A 23621-nucleotide genomic window follows, 5' to 3' on the forward strand; every position below is an offset into this window, starting at 1 on the left:
AAAAAAGCACATGAATTCTTTTGGAACGGAAATCAGTAAATTGATGACTTTTCACAAATAACACAAACAACCAACCCAAGTGTGATTGTCGGCATACACTACTAAACACAACTTCCCGAGTGAAAAGGTAAAAGGAAAAGTGAAGTACATAAAACATGTTGGCTTAATAGACTCCACAACAATCCTCAGGAATAGAGCACAAAGAACCTTCGTTTCCACGTTCCTGAAAAATTCGAACTCGCTCAAAGCTTAAAATACCTCGGAGGAGGAGATGCACATATGTAACAAAATGGAGAAACTTATTCATGGATTATAACGTTTCGCATGGTGGCTTCCTTTCCTCTTTACATTGGCAATCAGCCACTTGACATTTAATTATCCTCAAGAAACTGGCTTATCTCGCGAAAGCACTGGTGTTTTACTCTTGTTTGTGCTTGACACCACCCTATGAAGCCAAGGTGAAGCCGGTGGCAACCACACCTCAAGATCCAATGTCCAACCCTGTAACTGCCTCCAGTAATTGCTTATGCTGGCCTCTAAATCCAAAACAAGTTTTTGTACATATTGAGAAGGAAAACAAACGAAGTTTTGGCGGAAGGCAGCAATGCTTGTGAACCAGAGTGCAACAAGACAATAGTCGTCAGCTTGTAGCAATTTACTCACTGTCAACAATGCCTGAGCTTGTGCACCACTAGCACCTGTCATTTCATGGACTATGTAAATTGCGAAAGTGGTCAACCATGTCATAGGAATCACTAAGTCGTTGGAGATCAGATCGGTGAAGGAGATTAACTTGTGCTTGCTTGGAATCCAAAGATACATGGTCAACTTGTTTCCCTTTGGATGAAAAGCAGTGCCGAACGCGAATACGGTGATTCCTTGTCTCAGTCATATAGCTGCTACTCACCCTCACCTCTAATATAACTTCCTTGTCTCTGTTGTCCTCACACCACCAGTTCCGAGGGACACCATCGACACACTCCTCCAAGGTCTGGAACTTTTCATGATGAACTGATACCTCAGTGGTATGTTCTGGTTTAATAATGCCAGAAACTGGGCAAACCTGGTTTAATGAAAATACCAGACATGAAATTAGCCAACTCCACTTTAGATCCTCCCATTAACTTAAACGATTGAACAAAAGGCTGCCAACACCCAACAGATATGATAGAACTCCGGGAGAAAATATCTGCATGACATCCCATTAGTCGACAGCTTCTAAACGTAAGATGTCACAGTCAACCACTGCAGAGCATGGCACTCATCTAAATAATAATTTTTCTCCTCAAAGTGCCACTGAACCTAACCAACAATCATAAAAGATTTTTCAAAGAGCTAAACTAGTCTACAAGTTAAGTCAATCAAAGCCAAATCAATCAGAGGGCAGACCCACCTTGTAAGTCCCAACAATATACTAGTTAATAATTTACCACATCTTCAGAAGATCAACTACCATTAACAGTTTCAAGATCAGCTCCCTGGCTCGATTTATTCTTTTACTAACGTCTTCATATAAATAACCAAAAGTTAAATTTTTCAAGAAACATTTAAAACCATAATATCAAATAAAATTCGAAGCCAGAGTCTTACCCTAAGCCATTGTGGAAAGCCAAAAAAACCTCTTGGGTTATGGTCTAATGCCTGTCCATCTTCTCTGATCATAGAGACACCTTCACAAATTATTTGAAATAAAGCATCATTCTTCCCAGATTTATTTGTAATCCGCAAAATAGACGTATCCTGATTTTGAAGGATTATGTTGTTGGTGCTGACAATGGTTTCCGGTATCACAAATAACCCTTTGAGCATAGACTTAACTCTCTCATTTTGGGCAACAACTTCACCAAATTCTTGCCTCCGCACTGACTCATCGACTCGAGCTATATCCATGTTAAACATACAACGAACTGGTTTGTGATCACTGTCTGTCACATCCATGCAAGACTCATATCTGCAATTGAACATTGCAAAATCACAGCAGTTATGCATAGTCAGATCTATGAATATAAGCCTGAATCAACTTCCACTGATTTCTCGAAAGAACATGCATCCAAGAGATTAGAGAGTTTAGAGGTATGCTTAGGACAAGAGAGAAAGAGGAGGGAGAGGGAGGGGGAGTGGAATCCAATGGCAACAAGTGCTTGAGTTAATGATGCTTATAGGAATCCTGTGATGTATTTATGAGAACACAAATTCTATTGAAATGTAGCTGGGACTTGTCAAGGTTAGCTGAGGTTTACATGGAAGACCAATGCTTGTGCGAACCATGTTAAACCAGATGCTCACGCACACTAAAAGGTCACGATAAGCAAATGCAACATGCCTCCAAATCACAGGTTGTCATGTCAGGAGGCCTTTTAACAGAATAGCATTACACACGATAATACTAAAACTTACCGTACTACTGAAGAGACTACAGGACACTCTAAACTGCATTCAGATTCCAGAGCTGAGCGGCTATCACGGTACAAAATTCTGTCACACCATGCAGGAATGCGCTTCTTTTCACCAATATCATACCCTAGAGCAAACAGAAAGTTTAGTGCTCAAGAGATTCAACATCATTAACCATAAGAACTTTACAAGACCAACCAACAAAGAGGTGCTCATCCTGGTTTACTAGGGGACAGTAAGATATTTCTTTCATCTGCCACATATACCAGCAATGACGGACACTATGGTAAATTAACAGCTGATACCAAATTCACATTGAGAAACTACCTGCTATTCCAGCCTGGTGCCGTTCAAACTTGTATGTAGGAGGAAATTTAACAACTGCTTCACGCATTCCTTGGAAAACATTACCGGCTTCCATTTCTGCTCGGAGCTGATCCTTCTCCCAAAGCCAATCAAAACTTCTCTGAGAAACAAAATCTCTGGCTTCATCAAATGTTACACCATCAACCCGGTAGTTGAAATCGCCCAAAAATATGACCAAATCTGCCTCAGACAACTCGGGCATTACTTCAGCTGACTGGGAGATAACTCCCTGCTCAGAACAAATACTAAATCAGTACCAACCAGAACATCATAGATCATTACGTGTGACTAGATAATGTCAGAATGATACCAGTGTTGAGATTTTATACCTACATTTGTTCCACGGAGCATTTGCACAGCAGAAGAAGCACCGACTGCAACAGAAAGGATCAATGGCAAGCCATTTGTGTAAGCAAGCCAACATACATACACCATGCAGGCAAGTTTACAACACAATAACAGGTTTGATGGTATACCAGCTACTGCATTGGAAAACGTAGATGCTCTGGTGAAGGTCATGCTCCTATATACATGATCAAAATCAGCATTCCGACGAGCAACTGCTTCAGTATGGGCAGCGAAGTGACAATTTACAAAGCACATGATTCGATCATACACTCTAATCCTCAAACCAACAGCTCCCTGTTTGTATTTCAACCACGTTAACAACAATAATCCAAAATAAAGGAAGAAGAGGAGGGGGTTTTTTCCTTTTCTTTTCTTGTTTTTTGGTTTGGGGGGAGGGATTGCATGGTAGAGAGCACTTAAAAGTAAACATGTGAACAAACAGATATGTCTTCTCAAAACACACATGTAAGCTAAAAATCTATCAATGAAAGCAACCAAAGAAATAGTTCAACTTTTTCAACAACTCGAGCATCCTCGACCATTAACTAAAATGGTCGAAGCTTTTTTCTACGAGGATGCTGGCACGAATTCACTACCATGAAGATAGCAAGACAGGCAAGCCAAGGAGAAAAAGTATGAAGTTCACAAGTTACAAAGCTTGACCAGTGAGTAACGGCATAGCATATACTCTCTATTGTGAGGCACAGATTATCAACATCTACTTACTGGGCTTATCTCACTCCTCAAACTGAACCCTGTATCCTAGTCTATAAACACCGTAATCCTACCATATCCCACCCAAACGTAACAAAGGGCATCTGTTGTCCTATCATGCCCTAAATTAAAATCACCAGACGAGAATATAACTTACTCTTCTTTTTTTTTTTGCTAAAAATATAACTTCCTATTCTTAAGAACAACAGAGAAGAGAAGTTGTCAGTCAGTCAGAGATTAAACATGCTCCTTTATGAAATTTCATTGTATTATGAGATTACTACAATGAAACATTCTCGTAGCAATAAGCAATAAAGAAGCAGCCAAAAGTGTATACCTTGTTTCCAATTGCACGCCCAAAGCCACACGGAACTGCTGCAGCATCAACATCTCCAGCATGAGGTTTTAGAGTATTTCTCACCCTGACAGACACTTTACACATTAGAGGAGAAACTTCCCATTAATTGATAAAGGATAAAGTAAAAATGTATTTCCTTACATACGTAGTTTACAGCTAACAGACAACTTGCTTGAATACTCTTTAAGTGTTGATGAAAATGCAGAGACATCTCTACCATTTCAAATTGTGTCTTGCCCCTGGTAAAAATATTTCGGGCCTACATATTGCTGATTAATTTTGAGGTGGCTCGTAGAAATGAGCTTAATAAAATGTAGGATCTTTTAATCGACTGTAGCAACTCAGTTAAACATACACTTTTATTTCTTCATATCGTAAAGGGTGTTTGCCAATATTAAGGAAAAAGGAACATTCCATATCACTTGTGATCAGAGCAAAGAACTGACCACAAGGTAATGAGCAAGCCAGCTAGTTGCCTGGAGCCCATACGTTCAAAGGTTGACCCCTCATCCAATGTTTCACCAATCACAGCCAGCCACGAATCTCCAACTGAACTACCCTCAAGCCCCACCTATAAATAAAATACTAAATTAGTTGATGCAGGAAATATGACGCAATTCTCCTGATTTTATTTTCTTCTGGAAACATTACCACTGCTGCATAGGGTGTCATATATACTGCACAAAACCTTACCAGAGTCTCAATAAAATTTAGTGAGGGTTGCAAATTACAGTGGGAAGGAATGATAAAAGAAATACCCAGTGATTTTTTTTGACTTGCATTTGAGAAGAGTGGAATTGGAGGAGAAAATTGTGAATACCCCTAAAGTCAGATGGTTGATTTAAAAGAGAAAGATGCACTCCCTTCGAGGATTAATTGCTGGGACAGGGAACACTGGATATCACAAATGACATGTATATTCAGAATGATAGGGGAAAAAAGTTGTTTTCTATTCCAATTTCCTCTAACAGACTCTAAGAAGCAGAGAACAGTCCATGCGAATGATTAACAAAAGAAGTCACTTACTGTTTCTCTGGCTGCAGACACAGCTAGAAAACCAGCGCCCATTTCAACTTCTTGCAGCCCAACAACAACGATATTTGCATCAGAGGCCGCAAAGCCCAGCCATGATATAAGAGAGTCTCTAGAAGCTCTTTCTTGTCCAACATTCCATGTGCCAGCCAATATTTTTATGTTTTCTATCCTAGCGTACAAAAACTCCTTGCCAGCCAATTCTGAACGTAGTATGCTGTCGATGGGTCCAGGAGATGTAATGCTCCACCCACGTACACCACCATGTTTAGCCAAGCTGAAGACATATCCAGCCCCTACAGCTAATTTTAGAACGGGACTGCTGTGGGCTACCCATTCTCCTATCAGATTACCCTCAAGGTCCAGTACCTGTATATAACCACTTGCATAACCAACCCATATGCGAAGTCCAAATGTACAAAGACATTGCACAGGAAAAGAGAGGTACTGGAAATCTTGCAGGCGATTTCCATTTCCATCCCATTGTATCAGTAAGCCACTCGCACACCCAGTCCAAACCATCCCATCTATTGTCGTAACAAGTGCTTCTGTTCTCCTAGAATCATCTCCAAATGCCCCTTTTGTTGCCACTCGACGAACAGCATCAGCAGCTCCTAATATAACATTGCGAGACCGCTGAAAAAAACCAGAGGAGCCCTGTGATTTTTCCTTTCTTTGACTAGAAAAATATTCCATTGAAAAATCCTGCGGTGTTGAGATGTCGCCTCGGCTCTCTACCTGTCCATCTACACTGCACACTTTCAACAACTCCCTCGTACGAGCATCCCTACACAGCAATTATCCCAATAAATGAAACTTAGATTTCAAATTTGAATCTGCAATCTCCATGATTAAGAAAGGGGAGACCCACAACTGCTAAGGTAATCATTTTGCTGATGGTCAACCAGATGAAGAAGAGGAAAAACTACAAGGATGAACACAGAGAGACCCACAGCTAGGTTGAAGAGAGGTGCAAAAAGATCTCCTAGGCAGTTATTCTCGCAATAAGGAAAACAAGTCTGTTGAAATAAAGCATAGAAAAATACATGCACTAAAAGTAATACTGTCCTAATTGCATGAAGTCATAAGCTTCATTTGCAAAAGCTTATTAAATATTAATTTAGGTATGTTCAAATAAGACTTGGCAAATACCGATATACAGGCCTCCATCCTCCCAAATTGTCTCGCATATCCACAGATAAGGACTGAGAACAGTTCATCGACATTACCTTTCATATTAAAACCATCTGAGACACTGCAAAAATATCCATGGTAATGTGCAAATTGACGATTCCATGCTTGAATTTGAATAGTGGCGGTTGCTTATTGTCAAATAAAGGTGAAGAATCAGACACCCATTCATGAGAATTCACAAAAAAATCAAACTCATTACGAAGAATTGATTGGACAAAAGAAAATCATGATAACAAGTCGGAAGAGCAAATCAAGCTATATATATATATAACTCCAATAGCAGTATCAAATATGCACATACCACAGGGCAAACGACTGATTTCCAAAGCTCCACACTTTTCCCGCATTATTATCTGAAAATAAGTGCTTGACATCAGCTGCTAAACTGTTACTGAAATTATTTGTGTTAACATAGTTCCGAGGGTCAATATATGATCTGTCCACAATGGAAGCAGCCATATGTCTTTCTTCCATTGTTAAAGAAAGAGATTTCTCAATACGTTCCCATGGCCAAATTTTGATAACACCACCCTCTGAACCTGACCACAGATCCCCTGAATTGAAGAGAAACTGACTTAGGTTCAGAGAAAGCTAAGAAAACAACGCTCTTGATAATGAAATCACATATCTACTCTGATGTCATTCACCATAAATCAACGGAAGGATCTATACCCCCAAAGGAAAAAAGAGGACTCAGGGATAAGTAATAAAGTGATAGAATAAGCAGAGAAAGCAAGAAGTCCAGCATTTTTACAATGAACAAAAAAAGATAGAGAATAAGGAACCATGATAGTATCTATGAGAAAAAATTATAGCCACTTCTAAGTTAACCTAGCAAAAATAATCCCTACCAGACAATATTTTTCTCAACAAACAGCTGGACAAGTAAGTTTAGTGGGGGAAAAAGATCATAACATGAAAGTGCAGAACCCAGTGGTGCATAAGTATTAAAACAGAACATAGATCCAGAGGTGGGGGTGGAAGGTTAAGTTTGCACTACCAGACCTGGAAATATGCCTGGAAATGTTGAGCATTTCGATGCACTAGTGTTCTCAAGTACTTCTATCATTAAATCTCTATCCACTTAGAAGATTTTGCTTGCTCTCACACAATTATTTCTTTTTAATGATAGATAGATTGCATTAAGAAGGTGCAGAGGGGGTACCACCCCTATACAAAATCGCTTCAGGTGGAAGCGAACCATATACAAAATTATGCACAAAAGACTATTATTAACATTTCCAACAAATTAGACGTATCAAATTGACCTTTCCAGCTATACCAAAAGTGAAGAGTGTACAACCAATAATCCCTAAAAAACAGTTCCAAGAGGATTTAACTCCTTCAAATGCCCTTTTGTCCTCTCTCTCCAAATGAGCCAAAAAAAAAGAGAGGAATCATTAGCAATCTGTTTCGTTCCAACACACCAACTGAAAGTCCCTCTCCAAGCCCAAAGTTCATATTGCACCGTGCCTGAGGTCACCCATTTACTCCTAAAATTGCAAAAACTCTTATTGTTCCTGGCTACAATTTAAAAGTAAGTAATTCGCACTCTATTATTCAGTCTTGCACAAAAAAATCCTATTCCTCTTTTTAATACTATTCAAAGTAAGAATACGTTCCCAAGCAGCTTCCCAAGCAAAAATAGAAACTTTCAATGGAACCTTGACATATCAGAGAGATTGCCAAATCTCACATAATTATATAAAAAGGAACATGCCTGAACAATCCACTAAAGCATCTATCTGGTGCCACACTCTTATCACAATTATCAGTCAAATAAAAAACTCGGTCTATCAAGCAAATCATCATGACACCCCAATGAACGATTAAAATATTCCCACATCTGTCAAAGAATAGCACATTGTACACAACTCAGCCCTGAGTTCATCACAAACACAACCAAATGCAGCCCCACCACTTTATTAAACACAAATTCAGCCCATATCCATTAGCTAAACCCATTCACAAGCTATAATCCTGAAATCGGGCAAAGAGTAAACATGCACCATAAACCCTTTACAGACTCAACAATTCAATTAATTGCAGCAATACTAGCAGGTTCAATTTGGTGTCTGGAGCTGTAACTTGCATACATCAGCTTACAAACCTTTTTGAGAGCCCATGAGAGTATTTGGTAGCACAAGCACCAATAGACTTATAGACACCAAATACACAGCCACATCAATCGAGACCACCATATAACTATTAAAAAGAATAGTATTGACACATCAATAATTGCAACTTGACAACGATCTTTCAAATCATCTGCTGCAAAGTTATGAAAGAAGGAGACTAAAAAACTTATCAGACTCCAGGGCAGAAAGAATGGACCCTTTATCATTTGGGTGACATGCATCTTATGGATGCTTGTAGCTGAAGTTATTTCCATTTCAAAGAGGAAAGAAGCTCTTCAGCTATAGAATTTCCTCTCAGCCAAAATACTTCACTCCATTTCTCTAAGACACAAAAGATTGGGACGGAGAAAATGTACGTGATTTCTCGTCTAAGTTTTGTCCATTAGTTTACTAGGCTACCTTTGATTTTGTGGATTTGGTATTTGTAAAATATGTAATGAACATCGGCGGTCAACACTCACTAAGCGAAGTTAGATATATCAGCTCCTTTTAGCTATTGTGCTTTATTTAGTACAAAAGTTCAAAACATCGGGTTCTAAAGTCTTCCCTTATCCATTGTACCATCCATCTCCACAGAAAGTCGACTCCTTTTACCTATTGTGCTTTATGTAGTACAAAAGTTCAAAACATCCGGTTCTGAAGTCTTCCCTTATCCACTGTACCATCCATCTCCACAGAAAGTCGAATCTTCTTTTTGAATCATCTAACTGTCCATCATTTCGCAAGTACGAAACCTAGGATAGTGCGTTGAAGGGCTAACATACTGTTACATTGCAGTTAGTGCTAGATATGCATTGCAAGTGGATCTCCATTACGTAAAAGCGAATGCTCATGCCCAAACAACTTGGTCTCTAATGCACGACCAGAAACTAGAATTATATCAACACTGGTTGAGCAGGAAGAGCTAACCATAAGAAGAGATCACGAGGGAGAGAACGGGGCCCCGATGAGCGTGCCACGAAAGTGTTTCCTTGAAGCGAGTCTTCTTACTGCTACACGCAGCAGCAACAGAAGAAGAAGCACCGAACGACATGCTCCAGCACCTGATTCTGCCGTCCCGGTGACCGCTCCACACCAGCTGGCTCGCCTCGTCGGCCACCAAGCACAAGGTGGGCGACATCCCACCCGCCGACTCCCTGTAGGGAACAGTGTCGGGCTCGGCGTCGGCTCCTGTGCCGACGCCCTCGCCCCTCGCCGCCGCCGCGTAGATGTTCGCGCCCAAGTCCCAAACCCTGACGCCCCTCTCGCCGCCGGCCCACAGCTGCGAAGGGGTGGCCACGAGAGTCCCCAGGGCGCACCCGATTTGGGTCTCCCTCAGCGGGTGCGGCCTCACCTCCACGCACGGCGGCCGCCCCGGGTGGACCGCCGCCCTCGCCGGCAACTTGAAAACGCCCGCGCCCCCTCCCCGGCCCACGAACTCCGGCAGCGCCGCCGATCCCCTCGGATCCCGCTCGCCGCTCGGAGCATCGGACGGAGGAGAGGAGGTAGCAGTAGACAGCTTGCGATCCAAGAACTGGAGCATGCAATCGAGGCGCCTGGTGGTGGAGGAGATGGCGCCGCCCGTTTCGGCTCCATCGCCACCGCCGCCGCCCTCCTCCTCCTCCTCCTCCTCGGAGGAGGACTCGAAGCGGGGACTGAAGGAGGGCGGCGGCGGCGGCGGCGGAGGAGATTGGGGAGGAGGAGGAGCGGCGGCGGCGGCGGAGGTGGGACCCGTGAGGAGGTCGAAATAGTAATTGTCGCTCATCCTCTCGACGGCTGGAAGGAAGAGAGAATCGGATCGGACAGCGCGCAAATCGGGGTGTGTGGCGTGCGTATACCGTCGCCGTCTTTTGCCTGATCTTCAACCCGACTTTTCATTTCTTGTTTGGGAAACTTGGAGAAATCGCTCCGAGCTTTGTCCCGATGTGAAATGCGATTTCTCAACTTTTGATTTGTTCAATACGATCTCTAAACTTTACTTCAATATACAACATCGTTCCTGAACTTTTGATCGATTTGATGTGATTGGGGGACTAAATTGAACATATATTAAAAATTCATGGATCACATTAAATTAATTAAAAGTTCATAGATCACATTACACATTGAGGTGAAGTTTAGAAACCGTATTGAACAAATTAAAAGTTCATGAATCATATTAGACTAAAGTTCATGAACTATTTATGTCATTGTCATATCTTGTTTCCTTTTTCTCCGGCCATGAATTTCTTATTTCAATTTTCTAATTATAATTAACTCGTAAAATTTCCTAAACTTGTTTAATTTGCATAATGCTTCCTTAGTTCAACACCTTGATGTAATCACGCTCAGTAGTTTGACTCTATTGCTTAATCCGAATTAAGTTTACTTGCTTGATTAACGACTACCAGGCATATTGAACAAATCGAGGTGAAGTTTAGGGACTGTATTGAACAAATTAAAAGTTCAGGAATCATATTGAGCCAAAATTCAGGGCGTGCTTATGTCATTATCACATCTTGTTTCCTTTTTTCTCCAACCACGAATTTCTTATTTCAATTTTCTAATTATAATTAACTCGTAAAATTTCCTAAACTTGTTTAATTTGCATAATGCTTCCTTAGTTCAACACCTTGATGTAATCACGCTCGGTAGTTTGACTCTATTGCTTAATCCGAATTAAATTTACTTGCTTGATTAACGACTACCAGGCATATTGAACAAATCGAGATGAAGTTTAGGGACTGTATTGAACAAATTAAAAGTTCAGGAATCATATTGAGCCAAAATTCAGGGCGTACTTATGTCATTATCACATCTTGTTTCCTTTTTTCTCCAGCCATGAATTTCTTATTTCGATTTTCTAATTATAATTAACTCGTAAAATTTCCTAAACTTGTTTAATTTGCATAATGCTTCCTTAGTTCAACACCTTGATGTAATCACGCTCAGTAGTTTGACTCTATTGCTTAATCCGAATTAAGTTTACTTGCTTGATTAACGACTACCAGGCATATTGAACAAATCGAGGTGAAGTTTAGGGACTGTATTGAACAAATTAAAAGTTCAGGAATCATATTGAGCCAAAATTCAGGGCGTGCTTATGTCATTATCACATCTTGTTTCCTTTTTTCTCCAGCCATGAATTTCTTATTTCAATTTTCTAATTGTAATTAACTCGTAAAATTTCCTAAACTTGTTTAATTTGCATAATGCTTCCTTAGTTCAACACCTTGATGTAATCACGCTCAGTAGTTTGACTCTATTGCTTAATCCGAATTAAGTTTACTTGCTTGATTAACGACTACCAGGTATATTGAACAAATCGAGGTAAAGTTTAGGGACTGTATTAAATAAATTAAAAGTTTAGGAATTATATTGAGCCAAAATTCAGGGCGTGCTTATGTCATTATCACATCTTGTTTCCTTTTTTCTCCAACCATGAATTTCTTATTAGAAAATTATAACTCGTAAAATTTCCTAAACTTGTTTAATTTGCATAATGCTTCCTTAGTTCAACACCTTGATTTAATCACGCTCAGTAGTTTGACTCTATTGCTTAATCCGAATTAAGTTTACTTGCTTGATTAACGATTACCAGGCATATTGAATAAATTGAGGTGAAGTTTAGGGCTGTATTGAACAAATTAAAAGTTCGGGAATCATATTGAGCCAAAATTCGGGCATGCTTATGTCATTATCCCTTCTTGTTTCTTTTTTTCTCCAACCATGAATTTCTTATTTCAATTTTCTAATTATAATTAACTCGTAAAATTTCCGAAACTTGTTTAATTTGCGTAATGCTTCCTTAGTTCAACACCTTGATTCAATCCCCATCCAAAGTAGTTTGGCTCCATTGTTTAATCCAAATTTCAATTTACTTGCTTTGGATTGACGACTACCGGGCAGGTTTCATCCATTTGATTCATGACTCCATTCATGCACGAGTGCTCAACACGAAGATCTCGTCTCGTCCAAGCAAGATCCTCCTTTTTGTTTGGGTTTCGTTGCAGGGACGGAGAGATTCCGCTGTCCAGAAGTCTCTCTTCAAGCCATCATTTGATTGGGAATGGAAAGCAGCCACTTGTTTCGTGAATTCCGACTGCTTCCCATTCCATTGAAGCAGCCGGCACTACCCTTTGAATATAGGTAACCCCGAGCTCCTTAGATCGGAGAATGTATGGCGTAAAAACTCGCTTTGAAAGTTGAACAAGTCAAATGGTAGAAGATGGCCGAGGCAATTTTTGCAAAAAGAGAAAAGTGGGTCAAGGGAATGCTCCATGACTCCCCCCCCTTTTTTTTTTTTTTGGGGTCCGAAAGAAAATTTCATTAAGGTAGAGTTCGAGCATACATCGGTAATGCTTCGGAGCAAATAAGAGCTCATAGGGCATGAGGAGGGTACAAAGTCCACACATGGAGAAAGAGCTCTTCTATATTAGGCCTTTGCAACCCAATCCGTCATCTGGTTTGCTTCAAGTTTGCAGTGAGCCAATTTTAGCTTTAGAAGAGAGCTGGCGCCGAGTCTGGGCTTCACTGATAAGCACGGCAACTTCGCACCGGTCTTAATTTGCGCCCGTGACACTCCTTATCAGATCTAAGTGATCCAACTTGTAGAGCGGAACTAGCCCATATTCTATGCTCGTGAAGATGCTAAAGGTCTAGGAGGAGTTGGCTCGTCCCGTCCAACCAATTCTCTCGAGACTTGATATGATGCTGTAGAGGTATCTCAAGCTTGTCCCACTTCTTCTTCTGGTTGACATATGATGAGTTGGTCAATTATTCAATAAAGCTGCAACTCTAGAATCCCTTCTTTTGCTTTTGGGCAATAGTCCATGCGTGAACCAAATATATAAAAATCGGATCTCTGTTCTCTAATTCATCGTACATCTGATTGAGGGGTTACAAGTTTTGACGCCGCTTATACTTAAATTTGCCTAAATTTATGTGTTCGATATCTAATTTATAATCACAAATCAGTGATAGCTAGAGGGAGTTTCATCCGATCCGATCGGAGAGAAATTTTTCTTTTTCACAATTCAGGAGCACGGACGTGAAGACCCGGCTAATTGGAGGGCCACGAAACACCCCGTCAATCAATTGAGCTCAAGCTTTCCGTCTGTTCCTATGGGCCTAACTGGGCAGTAAGGCCCACCTCTCCCTCGCTCTAGTTTGTTCAAGCTAGTTTGTTCTCGAGTCTTTTGTGTGTGGCGAGAGAAGGTATATTGTAAGAGCGAGTGTTAGATTTTTTGTGCACTACATTTTCGATGTAAGAGTGTCTCGAGTTGCCTATTACAAATTCTCGCTTTACCATCACCGCTATGTTTCTGCAATCCAACATATAAGTGGGGAGTGAACAAGCGGGCTCACTCAGTGACGCACAATTTCATTTGGGCAGTATATCAGCACTGGTAATTGTAGTCATCATCGGGAGGGATGACAATGGCACCATAGGATTCATTAGTATTCAAGGCGTGGAGATGCGAGGCTGAGCTGATCCGTTCGGCGAAACCCATGTCTTGCGAGTACGAGAGGCTGTCGAACGTCGATGACCAAGATGGCCTTCGGTCCCAAGTCCCCGGGAACCAATACCGGGGCGACGGCACGGGGAGGGCCATCCAAGAGGGGCTTGCCAAGGCACTGGTGTTATACTACCCCTTCGCGAGCCGCCCGAGGGAGTGGCCGGGCTGGAAGCTGGTGGTGGACTGCAAAGAGAAGGGTTTGGTGTTCGTGGAGGCCGACACAAACGTCACCCTCGATGATTTCGGGGACGCCCTCCATCCTCCCTTCCCCCGCTTGGAGGAGCTTCTCTCCGACATTCCCGACTCTTACCGCCATCCTGAATTCACCTCTGTTGCTCATTTAGGTACCTATCCTGGCCATGCCTTCCCATATAACGGTTGAACGAGTGTACACATAAGAATAGGACATGTAACGTTATCCAATGACATTACATTGGTACAAAACACAACTTGGCTTGGAAAGAAGACTTAAAAAGTGTAAATTCGTTGTCGTTGAAGGAAAACAATCCAGTCCGAAACATTAGGTGGGAAATAGAACGATTGCTTATCATGTTTGTGATTATTCAAGACGCGAGGCAGCATTCAATCACCTAAATTAACGCCGCCGATCATGTTTAAGTTAATTACTCGCAGACATCTTAACATCAACCAAATGGACAAACAATAATATATGGTTTCTCTAACATCTGCCTGAAAACTCAAAGTGGATTCAAAGAAGTAAATCAATTTTTTTGCACAAAAAATTACAAGCGAAAAGGAGAAAGGAAGAATGTCAACAGATGATGCTAGCAATGGAAGAATCATATATGACCCCAGAAAACATGAAACTTGCATTACTCGCATAAGTACGGAATTTAACTCTTATAATGAGGGTTGTGCATTTTTATATCACTTTTGCCAATCATGGAACTCGATCCTATGAGGAAGTAAAGCCTCCAAAATCTTGCAAAGAAGGAAAATTATTATGTTTAGTGGAAAGTTACGAGCGATAGGACCTCAAACTTTACAAGAAAATAAGGAAAATTACTATCACTCGGGGAAAATTACGAATTGGAAAAGAAATGTAGGATGAGTGGAGCACATAAATCACAAGAACTATAAAAAAAAAAAAATACTTACTATCATTGAAAGAAGGGTTAATGTCACGAAAAACCTTAAACTGATACACATGTAATAAATTTACCACAAATTAATTTTTTGAACATCAAAAATCCTAAATTGGTACACACGTGGCAAATTTACCCCAAATTAATTTTTGATCCCCAAAAACCTCAAATTAGTACACATGTGACAAATTTACCTCCCATTAAATTGAATTAATACCACGAAAAATCATAAACTGGTAAACCGGTGACAAAAAGAGGGGTAAAATCCTAAACTGGCACACCCGTCAACCGACACATTTCATTCAATTTAGCAATTTGAATGATATCTCCATGGAAAGTAGCGTGCTGAAACGTCGGAAGATGGACGGAGACGACGGACGCGATGCGATTGCTGATCTGCCGGAGTCGGTGCTCCTCCATATCCTGTCCTTCCTGCCCACGAGGGACGCCGTGAGGACGGTGATGGTCCCGAGATTCCGTTACCTCTGGACTTGTACCCGCCACTTATCTTTCGATCACTGTGCCTACCACAACTGCAAGGAGGAGGACCCTCATTTCAGCATCGACGAGAGATTCGTGAATTTTACCGACCATGTGCTGACTCTGCACGAGAACCCCACGATCGATTCGTTCCGTCTTAATTTGAACTATGCGGCCCAGCTATACCATGATGATCCTCGATATGACGATGATGCAACTCGAGAGACAAGAAGTTCGAACAAAATCGGTACTTGGATCCGTTTTGCAGTGAGGAGAAAGGTTAAGTTCCTCGATTTGAACTTCTTGGGGTGTACTAGGGAGTTCCCATATAATCTTTACATGTTGCCCAGATTTGTTCTTAGGTGTAGCTGCTTAGTAGAGCTGAAGCTGACTTCCTGTGAGGTCTGGACGGGGGGACGGGTCCAACTAAGGTCGCTTAGAAAATTGTTCATGAAGCAAATTGACTTAACTGACTTGAAAATGGCTAACATACTATCTGGTTGCCCGTTGCTGAAAGAATTGTCCCTTGAAGATTGCGATGGCCTCCAGGAGCCCAAATTCTGCCGTGTTCCATCTATTGAAGAGTTAAATTTGAAGGAATGTGGTGATTTGGAAAAACTTGATCTTGCACGATCAGATATAAAACATTTAACCATTGATTCCGTTGGGGATCTGGAGCTAGTTTGTCCTAATGTGAAGATTCTGGATATTGCTGGGTGTCTAAATTATGTCAAGGTGACTGATATGCCATCACTGGTTGATACATCCCTCTATTTCAGTCGTCATCGTAGTTGGCCATACGGGGAATATCATGAGTTCAGACTGCTTCTGGAAAAGCTCAGCTGCAGTCCTTATTTTATGCCATGCAATTTTTTGCATACTGGTATGGTTTCTCTGCTGTTGCTCCGACCTAATTTGTCTTGCTTTGAGGTACTTTTGAATGATTTGGGTCCTGATCCTTCAGGTAAGGAGTATTAGTATTTGTTTGGTAGGATAGTATCACATTTCAACTGTCCTAAAACTTGTAGAATAGAAGTTGGGTGAACTGATTTTGAATGGGTCTCATTCGAAATGGACAGTGGCTGTGCTGTTTCTCTGCTTTGGCTTCTGTGTTCTGTTGCTTTTCTTATGCTTCAGTTCATGAGGTAATGCCCTGGATGGAGAGTAAAAGAAAATATTATTTACTTAGGCTGGGTTCTTTTATACACACACACACCTAAACTTTTATATGGCGGCCTTCCTTGCATCTGCTGGCCTATGAACTTTGAGCACTTGCATCTGCTGGCCTATGAACTTTGAGCAAATGTAACCTATTATCCATAACCCACTCGTGTAGCCGAAAACTAAGCTTGTTAGGTGCCTGTCTTCCTTGTGTCCCCGTTTTCCTCGTAGCCTTTTGTAGACGATATTGTTTTCATTTTTAATGTGACATTTATTACCCTTTTAAATGTGCATGTCCATGCTCTTGTGATTTGTCTTTCTAATATTATACATAATCTGATTAATTTCTGGACAAGATTCTGAATTCAATGGTCTCATACTAATTCATTTCAGTCAGTCCATACATACACATGCTCTCGAGCATCCACAATGTATGTCCTGCAGTAATTTTCATTGAAAGTCGATCGAAGTAATTCGTTTTAAATTAGGTATTAACTATGTGGGAGCTGACAAATGAGCCAGCCCATCTTTCGCCTGGAATCATGTGACACTTCAACTGCATCTGAGAAAGCAGTACCTCCCCGGCATTTGTTGCTTGTTAAGGAATTCTCATTTTCTTGAGACACTCACTATTTATGTTTATCCTGGAAGAGATGACTATGAATCTGAGGTATGAATGCTTGAACTGTAAAATTTTATTGGAACATTCTATTTCGGAAGTAACAGAGATCAAAAAGTTGCTTTGAATTTTTAGCTTGTCGAAGCAGGGTGGAAGCTTGCATTTGAGTTCAATGGCTTTAGTTACTGGAGTTCAGTGGACGGCACATTTCCCTGCCTGGAGCACCAGCTTAAGCATGTTAAGATATACGGTTATGTACTGGAGCCTGATGTCATCGAGCTCATTGAATTTCTACTCAAGAATGCACAGGTCCTGGAGAAAATGGAGATTTCTACCAAGAAGACTCTGCAGCGAACATGTAGCAAGTACATGTTTTCCAGTGACATTGGTCGTCCATCAAAGGATTATTGGACATCAGATGCGCTGCTAGAGTTTTCGCAGAAGTTGTTAAGTTTCCCAAGGGCCTCAACACGTGCAGTAATACACCTGGGTTAGATACTGGTATTGGAATTGTGTTCACCCCTCTTTTGGACACCCTTGATGTTTCTATGTCAGGCATGTCTCACATCTGGTAGACTTTACAAAGATAGTTGGCCTTTATGATGAATTCGCCCTTTGTCCTCAGGTCTACAAATTCGCAACATCCACGACTCTGTACAGGCAGCTTTATGAATATTTCGATGGTGGATGTGCCCTTTTTTTCAAAGTATGTTTCTCTTAACAGCCTTTCTTTTCATATTCCCAACTCTTGCAAATAGTTCGGTTAAAATTTTTTCAGTATAGATTTACTTGAACAATCTATTGACACCAGTTACAAGCTGTTAATGAGTAGCCTTCGCGCTTGCGGCTGCTGTTTCTCTCTGGGTTTTTCGTTTTAGAGGCCGCCATCTTTGTTGTTTCACTTTTCAGCTTTAGCTACCGTTTCTTTATCTTGAAAGGAAGTCGATGCAGTTCAACATTCTTGAGTGCCGCCCTCAAATGATTGGTGTATCAACATCAAATCAGTACAATCCGAACCTAGTGTACAGATTCCGTAAAGTATTGAGTTGTGCAGTCCTCAAGTTCGTATCTTTTATTAAAGTCTACTCTAAAAGTGTTCCTAAGTATCCAAACCTTTCAGCTCATTATTCCTGACGAATGATGTTACAGTTCAATGAAAGACCCTCCATGAGAAAATCGGCCATATATATGTACTTCAGGTAATTTGGTAATTGACCCCTCATACTATGAATTGGGGGAAATCAGTCCAACTTTGTGTGAATCTACTTCATCCCCTCCTGACACAGGTTGTTTTCAACGAGACTTTTCTAGAATGTGTATGCACTATATGGGAGCTCGTAAATCAGCCATGTCCATCTTTATTTTGCGAGTGAGCAAGTGACGCCTCCTTGGTATTTCCAGCTCGTACAAGAACTCATGTCGTCTCGAGACCCTCACTGTTTATGCTTACCATGGATCTCACTGCATATTTGTTTATGCTTACCATGGATCTCACTGCATATTTACGTACGATATTCCGTTCAATTTATCGCAAGTGCTGGGGATGAAAGAACAGCTTGCATTCAAATTTTAGCTTTGCCGAAACAGGCTGGATGCAAGCACATTACTTCGACGGTGAAAACTAGTGCCTCGAGCAATACCTTAAGCATGTAATGATATATGGGTATGCTATTGAGTTCATCTGGTTTCTACTTGAGAGTGCGCTAATCTTGGAGAAGATGGAGAAAGTGATAATTTAAGTTTCTCAATAAGTTGAAGAAGAATGTAATACAATTAAATGTGAAAGCTCGCAGTAGATTTTGTCCTTACATGGCGTCCAGTCATTGCACGTTCCGAGGAATCGGATCGGAGAATGTATGCCATGGGTCAAGGAAGTGCTCAGTCATGCCCATTTTTTTTTGTTTGAAAGAAAATTTCAATAAGATAGAGTTCGAGCATACATTGGTGATGCTTCAGGCCAGACCTGTTAAACGGGTAGGTCGGGTCAGATTTGGGTCGGGTCGAAAATGGTTCGACCCAAATAGACCCATTTAACCCGAAATTTTGCAACCTGTCTGTAAACTTTGCAGCTCTGTGGTGATGCCACAATTGTGACCAGACCCGCTTTTCCCGCATTTTGCAGCTCTGTGGATCCTATCGAATCTAACGTCCCCGCAAAATCAACAATGGTCGCCCTTCATCTTCGCGGTGCTGTTAAGAAGAGTAATTAGGAAAATGGGGATGTGATCCAACTAACCTGGCTTTACTGATCGAAGCCCTGATGTTATGCATGCGATGTTTTCATAACCAGCTTGTTCAAGTTTATTAGCAGCCTCAGTAGACCTGACAAGAGTGGAAACAGAAGATATAAACATAATCTGACTAGGAGAGTGTGAAAGACAGGAGCATATGTTCCTTTTGCAGTTCTTCTTGTTCCATATGGATTAAGCATGATATAGATTCATGAAATATTTCTTGAAGTATCTTGAAAAGAGCATCATCGAACACAAAAAAGGTTATGACTCAGATGATGATTGGTAGTCATGGCCATGGTTCAGGAACCGCCGGTTCCGGTTCCTAGCCAGGTATGAACCGGAACCGTCCGGTTCCGGGCCGGTTCCGGTCCGGTTCCGGTTCCGGGCTGGAACCGACCCGGTTCAGGGTCAGTTTAGGTCCGGTTCCGGTTCCGGGCCGGTTCATTCCGGTCCCGGTTTCTACCGGTTCCGGTTCATAATTTAAAATTTTTAAAAAAATTTATTAAATAAAAAAATAATGAATTATTCAATATAAATTGTAATCAAAATGTAAATTGTAATCAAATTTGGGGACAAAAAGAGAGAATGAGGGGGCTTGAACTTAATAAATTATCATTAAGCGCCTTACAATTCGTTACAATGATCTATAAAAAAAGAGGAGTACAATATATATGACCTAAAATGACCCAAAAACCTAAACCTATCCGAACCCCCGCATTCCGTGCGTAGGGGTCACATGTCGTCGGATTATACTTCGGTTTCCCTAAGCTCACGTGGGCGTGTCCGATATGAGAAACAAGGGTCCCCGAAATATTTGCCAACTCCAACAGTTTTTTTATCCTCCGTCGTCGCTACCCGTTCCGGTAGCGGTACCGGTACCGGTGGTATCTCTGTCGTTAAAGAATTCGAATTCATTATTCCGATCTATCTCTTGTTGTTGGTATTGAGCCTTCGTCCAATCATCGACACAAGCTTGCATCTCCACTGATTTCGGAGCTAATCTTAAACGATGTTCGTCCAAAATATTACCTCCCGCACTGAATGCTTGTTCGACGGCAACTGTAGAACAAGGGGTTGCAAAAATTTGTTTTGCAATAAGAGAAAGGATTGGGTATTGGCTTGCGTGCTTCTTCCACCAATCCAAAATTAAAAAACCTGTACTACCTTCGGATTCGGAATCAGTAAACTCAAAGGAAACGGTTAGATAAGTCTCTAATTCAGAAATATTTCCTATTGCTCCCTTTTGTTTTTTGTGTCTATTTAATAAAAGTTGGTACCCTCTACTAATTTTACCTATACTCTCATTTTGTGTCTCGGTAGATTGAGAAGATCCAATATCACCTAAATTATATTTAGTATAAAATTCATTATATAATTCTATTACTACGTTTTTAACTTCACGTACTATGGTTGTAACATTTATCGCATCATAATGTAAACATTGATAATACGTATGCAAACAATCACTTAAACCATCTAATTTGCAACGCGGATAAAAAACACAAGCAATTAAATAAATAATGGGAATTTCGCCATAATAATGTAGCCACTTCATTTTCATTGTTACTATAGTATGTTGTAATTCAATATCAGTTTCATATTCGTAAAAAATTCCGACAATATTAATATACTATAATAAAAAAAAATGCGTAGTAGGAGAATAAACACCGGACAAAGTATAAGTTGCATCATTAAAAACCTTTAAAATATCTAAAATCGTTTTGCAAATACCCCACTCTTGTGGGTATAAATTAATTTGAAGTATATTATTAGAAATGAATGCACATAATAAATCTTTATAATCATAAGATTCACCAAGCAAGTGAAAAGTAGAATTCCAACGAGTTGGAACATCTCTTGGAAATCTTTTTGGCTTTCTGCCATTTTCTCTACAAAATTTACCCCATTCTCTCATTTTTTGGGGATGTTTCCATAAAAATTGAATCACCGTTTTTATTGGTTCAATAAAAATATCAAGAGTTTTCAAACCATCTTGTACACATAAATTTAAGGGAAAAAACCACCAAAAAACCCAAACTTTGCCATCTGTGATACATTTACCCCGATCTTTTTTTTGTGACACCAAAAACCCCAAACTTTGCTTTTTGTGACACATTTACCCCAATGTATTTAGTCCATGGGCATTTTCATCTTTTTTGCTTTTTCTTTTTTTTTTCCTTTCCGGCGAGGGGGGCCCTTGCCGACGTCGAGAGAGGGCGGCCCTCGCCCGATCCGGCAAGGGCGGCCCTCGCCGGCGTCGGGCGAGGGTCGACCTCGCCTAAGTCGAGCAAGGCGCTCTCGCTCGCCACGGCGCGAAGGCGACCCTCGCCGGATCCGGCGAGGCGGCCTTCGCTAGATCCGGCGTCGAGCCGAGGCGGCCGGCTCGCCAGATCTCGGCGGCCGAGCCGAGGGCGGCTCGCCCGTCTGGGCAAGGTGCCGACCCTCGCGACGCCCCGCGATGGTCTCCTCGCTTGAGTTGGGCGAGGGCCGCCCGCTTTCGCCTGAGCGAGGCGACCCTCGCTCGATGTCGGCGAGTGGTCGCCTCGCCGGATCGCGCGGTACGCCACCCGCACGCCGGCGAGGCTCCTCGCTCGATCCGGCGAGGCGACCTCGCCCGACGCCTGGCGAGGGTCTACTCTCGCGGATCCGGCGAGGTCGCCCGCCTCGGCTGAAGGAGCTGCGCTCGCCCGACTCAGCGGGACGGCCTCGCCTCGACTCGAAGCGAGGTCGACCCTCGCTCGACGCCGGGCGAGGGTCGACCGCCTCGAGTCGGGCAAGGGCCGCCTGTTCGCCGGGCCCCAGCGAGGCCGACCTCTTTGAGTCGGCGAGGGCCACCCCGCTCGCCCAAAGTGAGGCGACCTCGCCAGATCCGCGAGGCCGCGCCGGTCGAGCGAGGCGCCTCGCCGTCTGGCGAGGTCGACCCTCGCCGCGTCGGCGAGGGTCGCCTCGCCGGATCGAGCGAGGGGGCCCTCGCCGCGTCGGGAGGCGGCCTCGCGATCCGAAGGTCGACTCGCCGGCCGGCGAGGTCGCCTGCGCTGGGCGAGCAGGCGGCCCTCGCCCGGCTTAGGCGAGGTCGAACTCACCCGACGCCTACAAGGGTCTCCTCGCCTGAGTCGGGCGAGGCCGCCGTCGCTCTAGCGAAGAGACCTCGCCCGAGCCGGGTGAGGGCCGCCTCGCCGACGCCGGCGAGGGCCCCTCGCTCGATCCGGTGAGGCGACCCCGCCCGACAGCCGGCGAGGTCGACCTCGCTAGATCGGGCGAGGGCGGCCCTCGCTCGGACGCCGGCGAGGGCGGCCTCGCGGATCCGGCGAGGTCGCCCGCCCGGGCGAGCGAGGGCGGCCTCGCCGGCTCGGGCGAGGTCGACCCTCGCCCGGCGCCGGGCGAGGGTCGACCTCGCTCGAGTCGGGCGGGCGCCTCGCTCGCCTGCGAGGGCGAACCTCGCCCGACGCCGCCGAGGGCCGCCCTCGCTCGCCCGGGCGAGGCGGCCTCGCCGGCAGCCGGGCGAGGCCGCCCTCGCTCGCCCGGGCGGCGAACCTCGCCCGGCGGCCGCGGGGGCCACGCCGTAAGGTAAAAAAAAAAAGAAAAAGCAAAAAAGACGAAAATGCCCATGGACTAAATACATTTGGGTAAATGTGTCACAAAAAGCAAAGTTTGGGATTTTTGGTGTCACAAAAAAAAGTTCGGGATAAATGTGTCACAGATGACAAAGTTTGGGGTTTTTGGTGGTTTTTTCCCTAAATTTAAAACATGACAAGCACATCTAACGTAAAAAAATTTCCCGCCAAAAGCGGGTTTACAAATATTTTCTAAATCGGCAATTGAAGCGGTATTTGCCGCGACATTATCAAAACCGATTGAAAAAATTTTGTTAAGCAAATAATATTCTTCTAAAATTTACCTAATTATTTTATAAATATTATTTGCCGTAAGCTTATCATCGAAAACTCTAAATGCAATAACTCTTTTTTTAATACTCTAATCGTCATCTATCCAATGACAT

At 42.6% G+C, this 23621-nt stretch overlaps 2 protein-coding genes and 1 pseudogene across 2 annotated transcripts; 2 read left to right on the forward strand and 1 right to left on the reverse strand.

Moving 5' to 3' along the window:
* Positions 1 to 32: 32 nt before the first annotated feature.
* LOC115690153 (type II inositol polyphosphate 5-phosphatase 15-like) lies at positions 33 to 10388 on the reverse strand. The gene is made up of 11 exons (XM_030616412.2): positions 9454 to 10388; positions 6708 to 6960; positions 5207 to 5999; positions 4627 to 4751; positions 4160 to 4244; positions 3237 to 3402; positions 3094 to 3134; positions 2722 to 2989; positions 2398 to 2521; positions 1591 to 1951; positions 33 to 1063 (listed from the first exon to the last, which is right to left on the reverse strand). Exons 1-11 carry the CDS (start codon positions 10286 to 10288, stop codon positions 707 to 709), a joined length of 3408 nt encoding a protein of 1135 aa, XP_030472272.2. The 5' UTR covers positions 10289 to 10388; the 3' UTR covers positions 33 to 706.
* A 3547-nt stretch (positions 10389 to 13935) lies between these two features.
* Positions 13936 to 23621, forward strand: part of LOC115690173 (benzyl alcohol O-benzoyltransferase-like) — a 72368-nt pseudogene continuing 62682 nt past the window's right edge.
* LOC115690193 (F-box/LRR-repeat protein At3g26922-like) lies at positions 15453 to 18093 on the forward strand. The gene is made up of 3 exons (XM_030616451.2): positions 15453 to 16490; positions 17257 to 17438; positions 17523 to 18093. Exons 1-2 carry the CDS (start codon positions 15458 to 15460, stop codon positions 17283 to 17285), a joined length of 1062 nt encoding a protein of 353 aa, XP_030472311.2. The 5' UTR covers positions 15453 to 15457; the 3' UTR covers positions 17286 to 17438; positions 17523 to 18093.

Source organism: Syzygium oleosum, unplaced genomic scaffold (assembly GCF_021117445.2).
Source record: "Syzygium oleosum isolate NSW1041296 unplaced genomic scaffold, Sole_v2.1 Sole_v2.30, whole genome shotgun sequence".
Taxonomy (NCBI): domain Eukaryota; kingdom Viridiplantae; phylum Streptophyta; class Magnoliopsida; order Myrtales; family Myrtaceae; genus Syzygium; species Syzygium oleosum.

Bases quoted from the DNA above. Each gene is read 5' to 3' on its own strand.
- LOC115690153 (XM_030616412.2), bottom strand. From the start codon at position 10,288: ATGAGCGACAATTACTATTTCGACCTCCTCACGGGTCCCACCTCCGCC. The intron at 4,245-4,626 runs GTCAGTTCTTTG...AGTGTCTGTCAG, and splicing joins GGCTTGCTCATTACCTTGTG to GGTGAGAAATACTCTAAAAC. The intron at 2,990-3,093 runs GTAGGTATAAAA...TGTTCTGAGCAG, and splicing joins AAATGCTCCGTGGAACAAAT to GGAGTTATCTCCCAGTCAGC.
- LOC115690193 (XM_030616451.2), top strand. From the start codon at position 15,458: ATGGAAAGTAGCGTGCTGAAACGTCGGAAGATGGACGGAGACGACGGA. The intron at 16,491-17,256 runs GTATGGTTTCTC...GTTTTAAATTAG, and splicing joins ATGCAATTTTTTGCATACTG to GTATTAACTATGTGGGAGCT.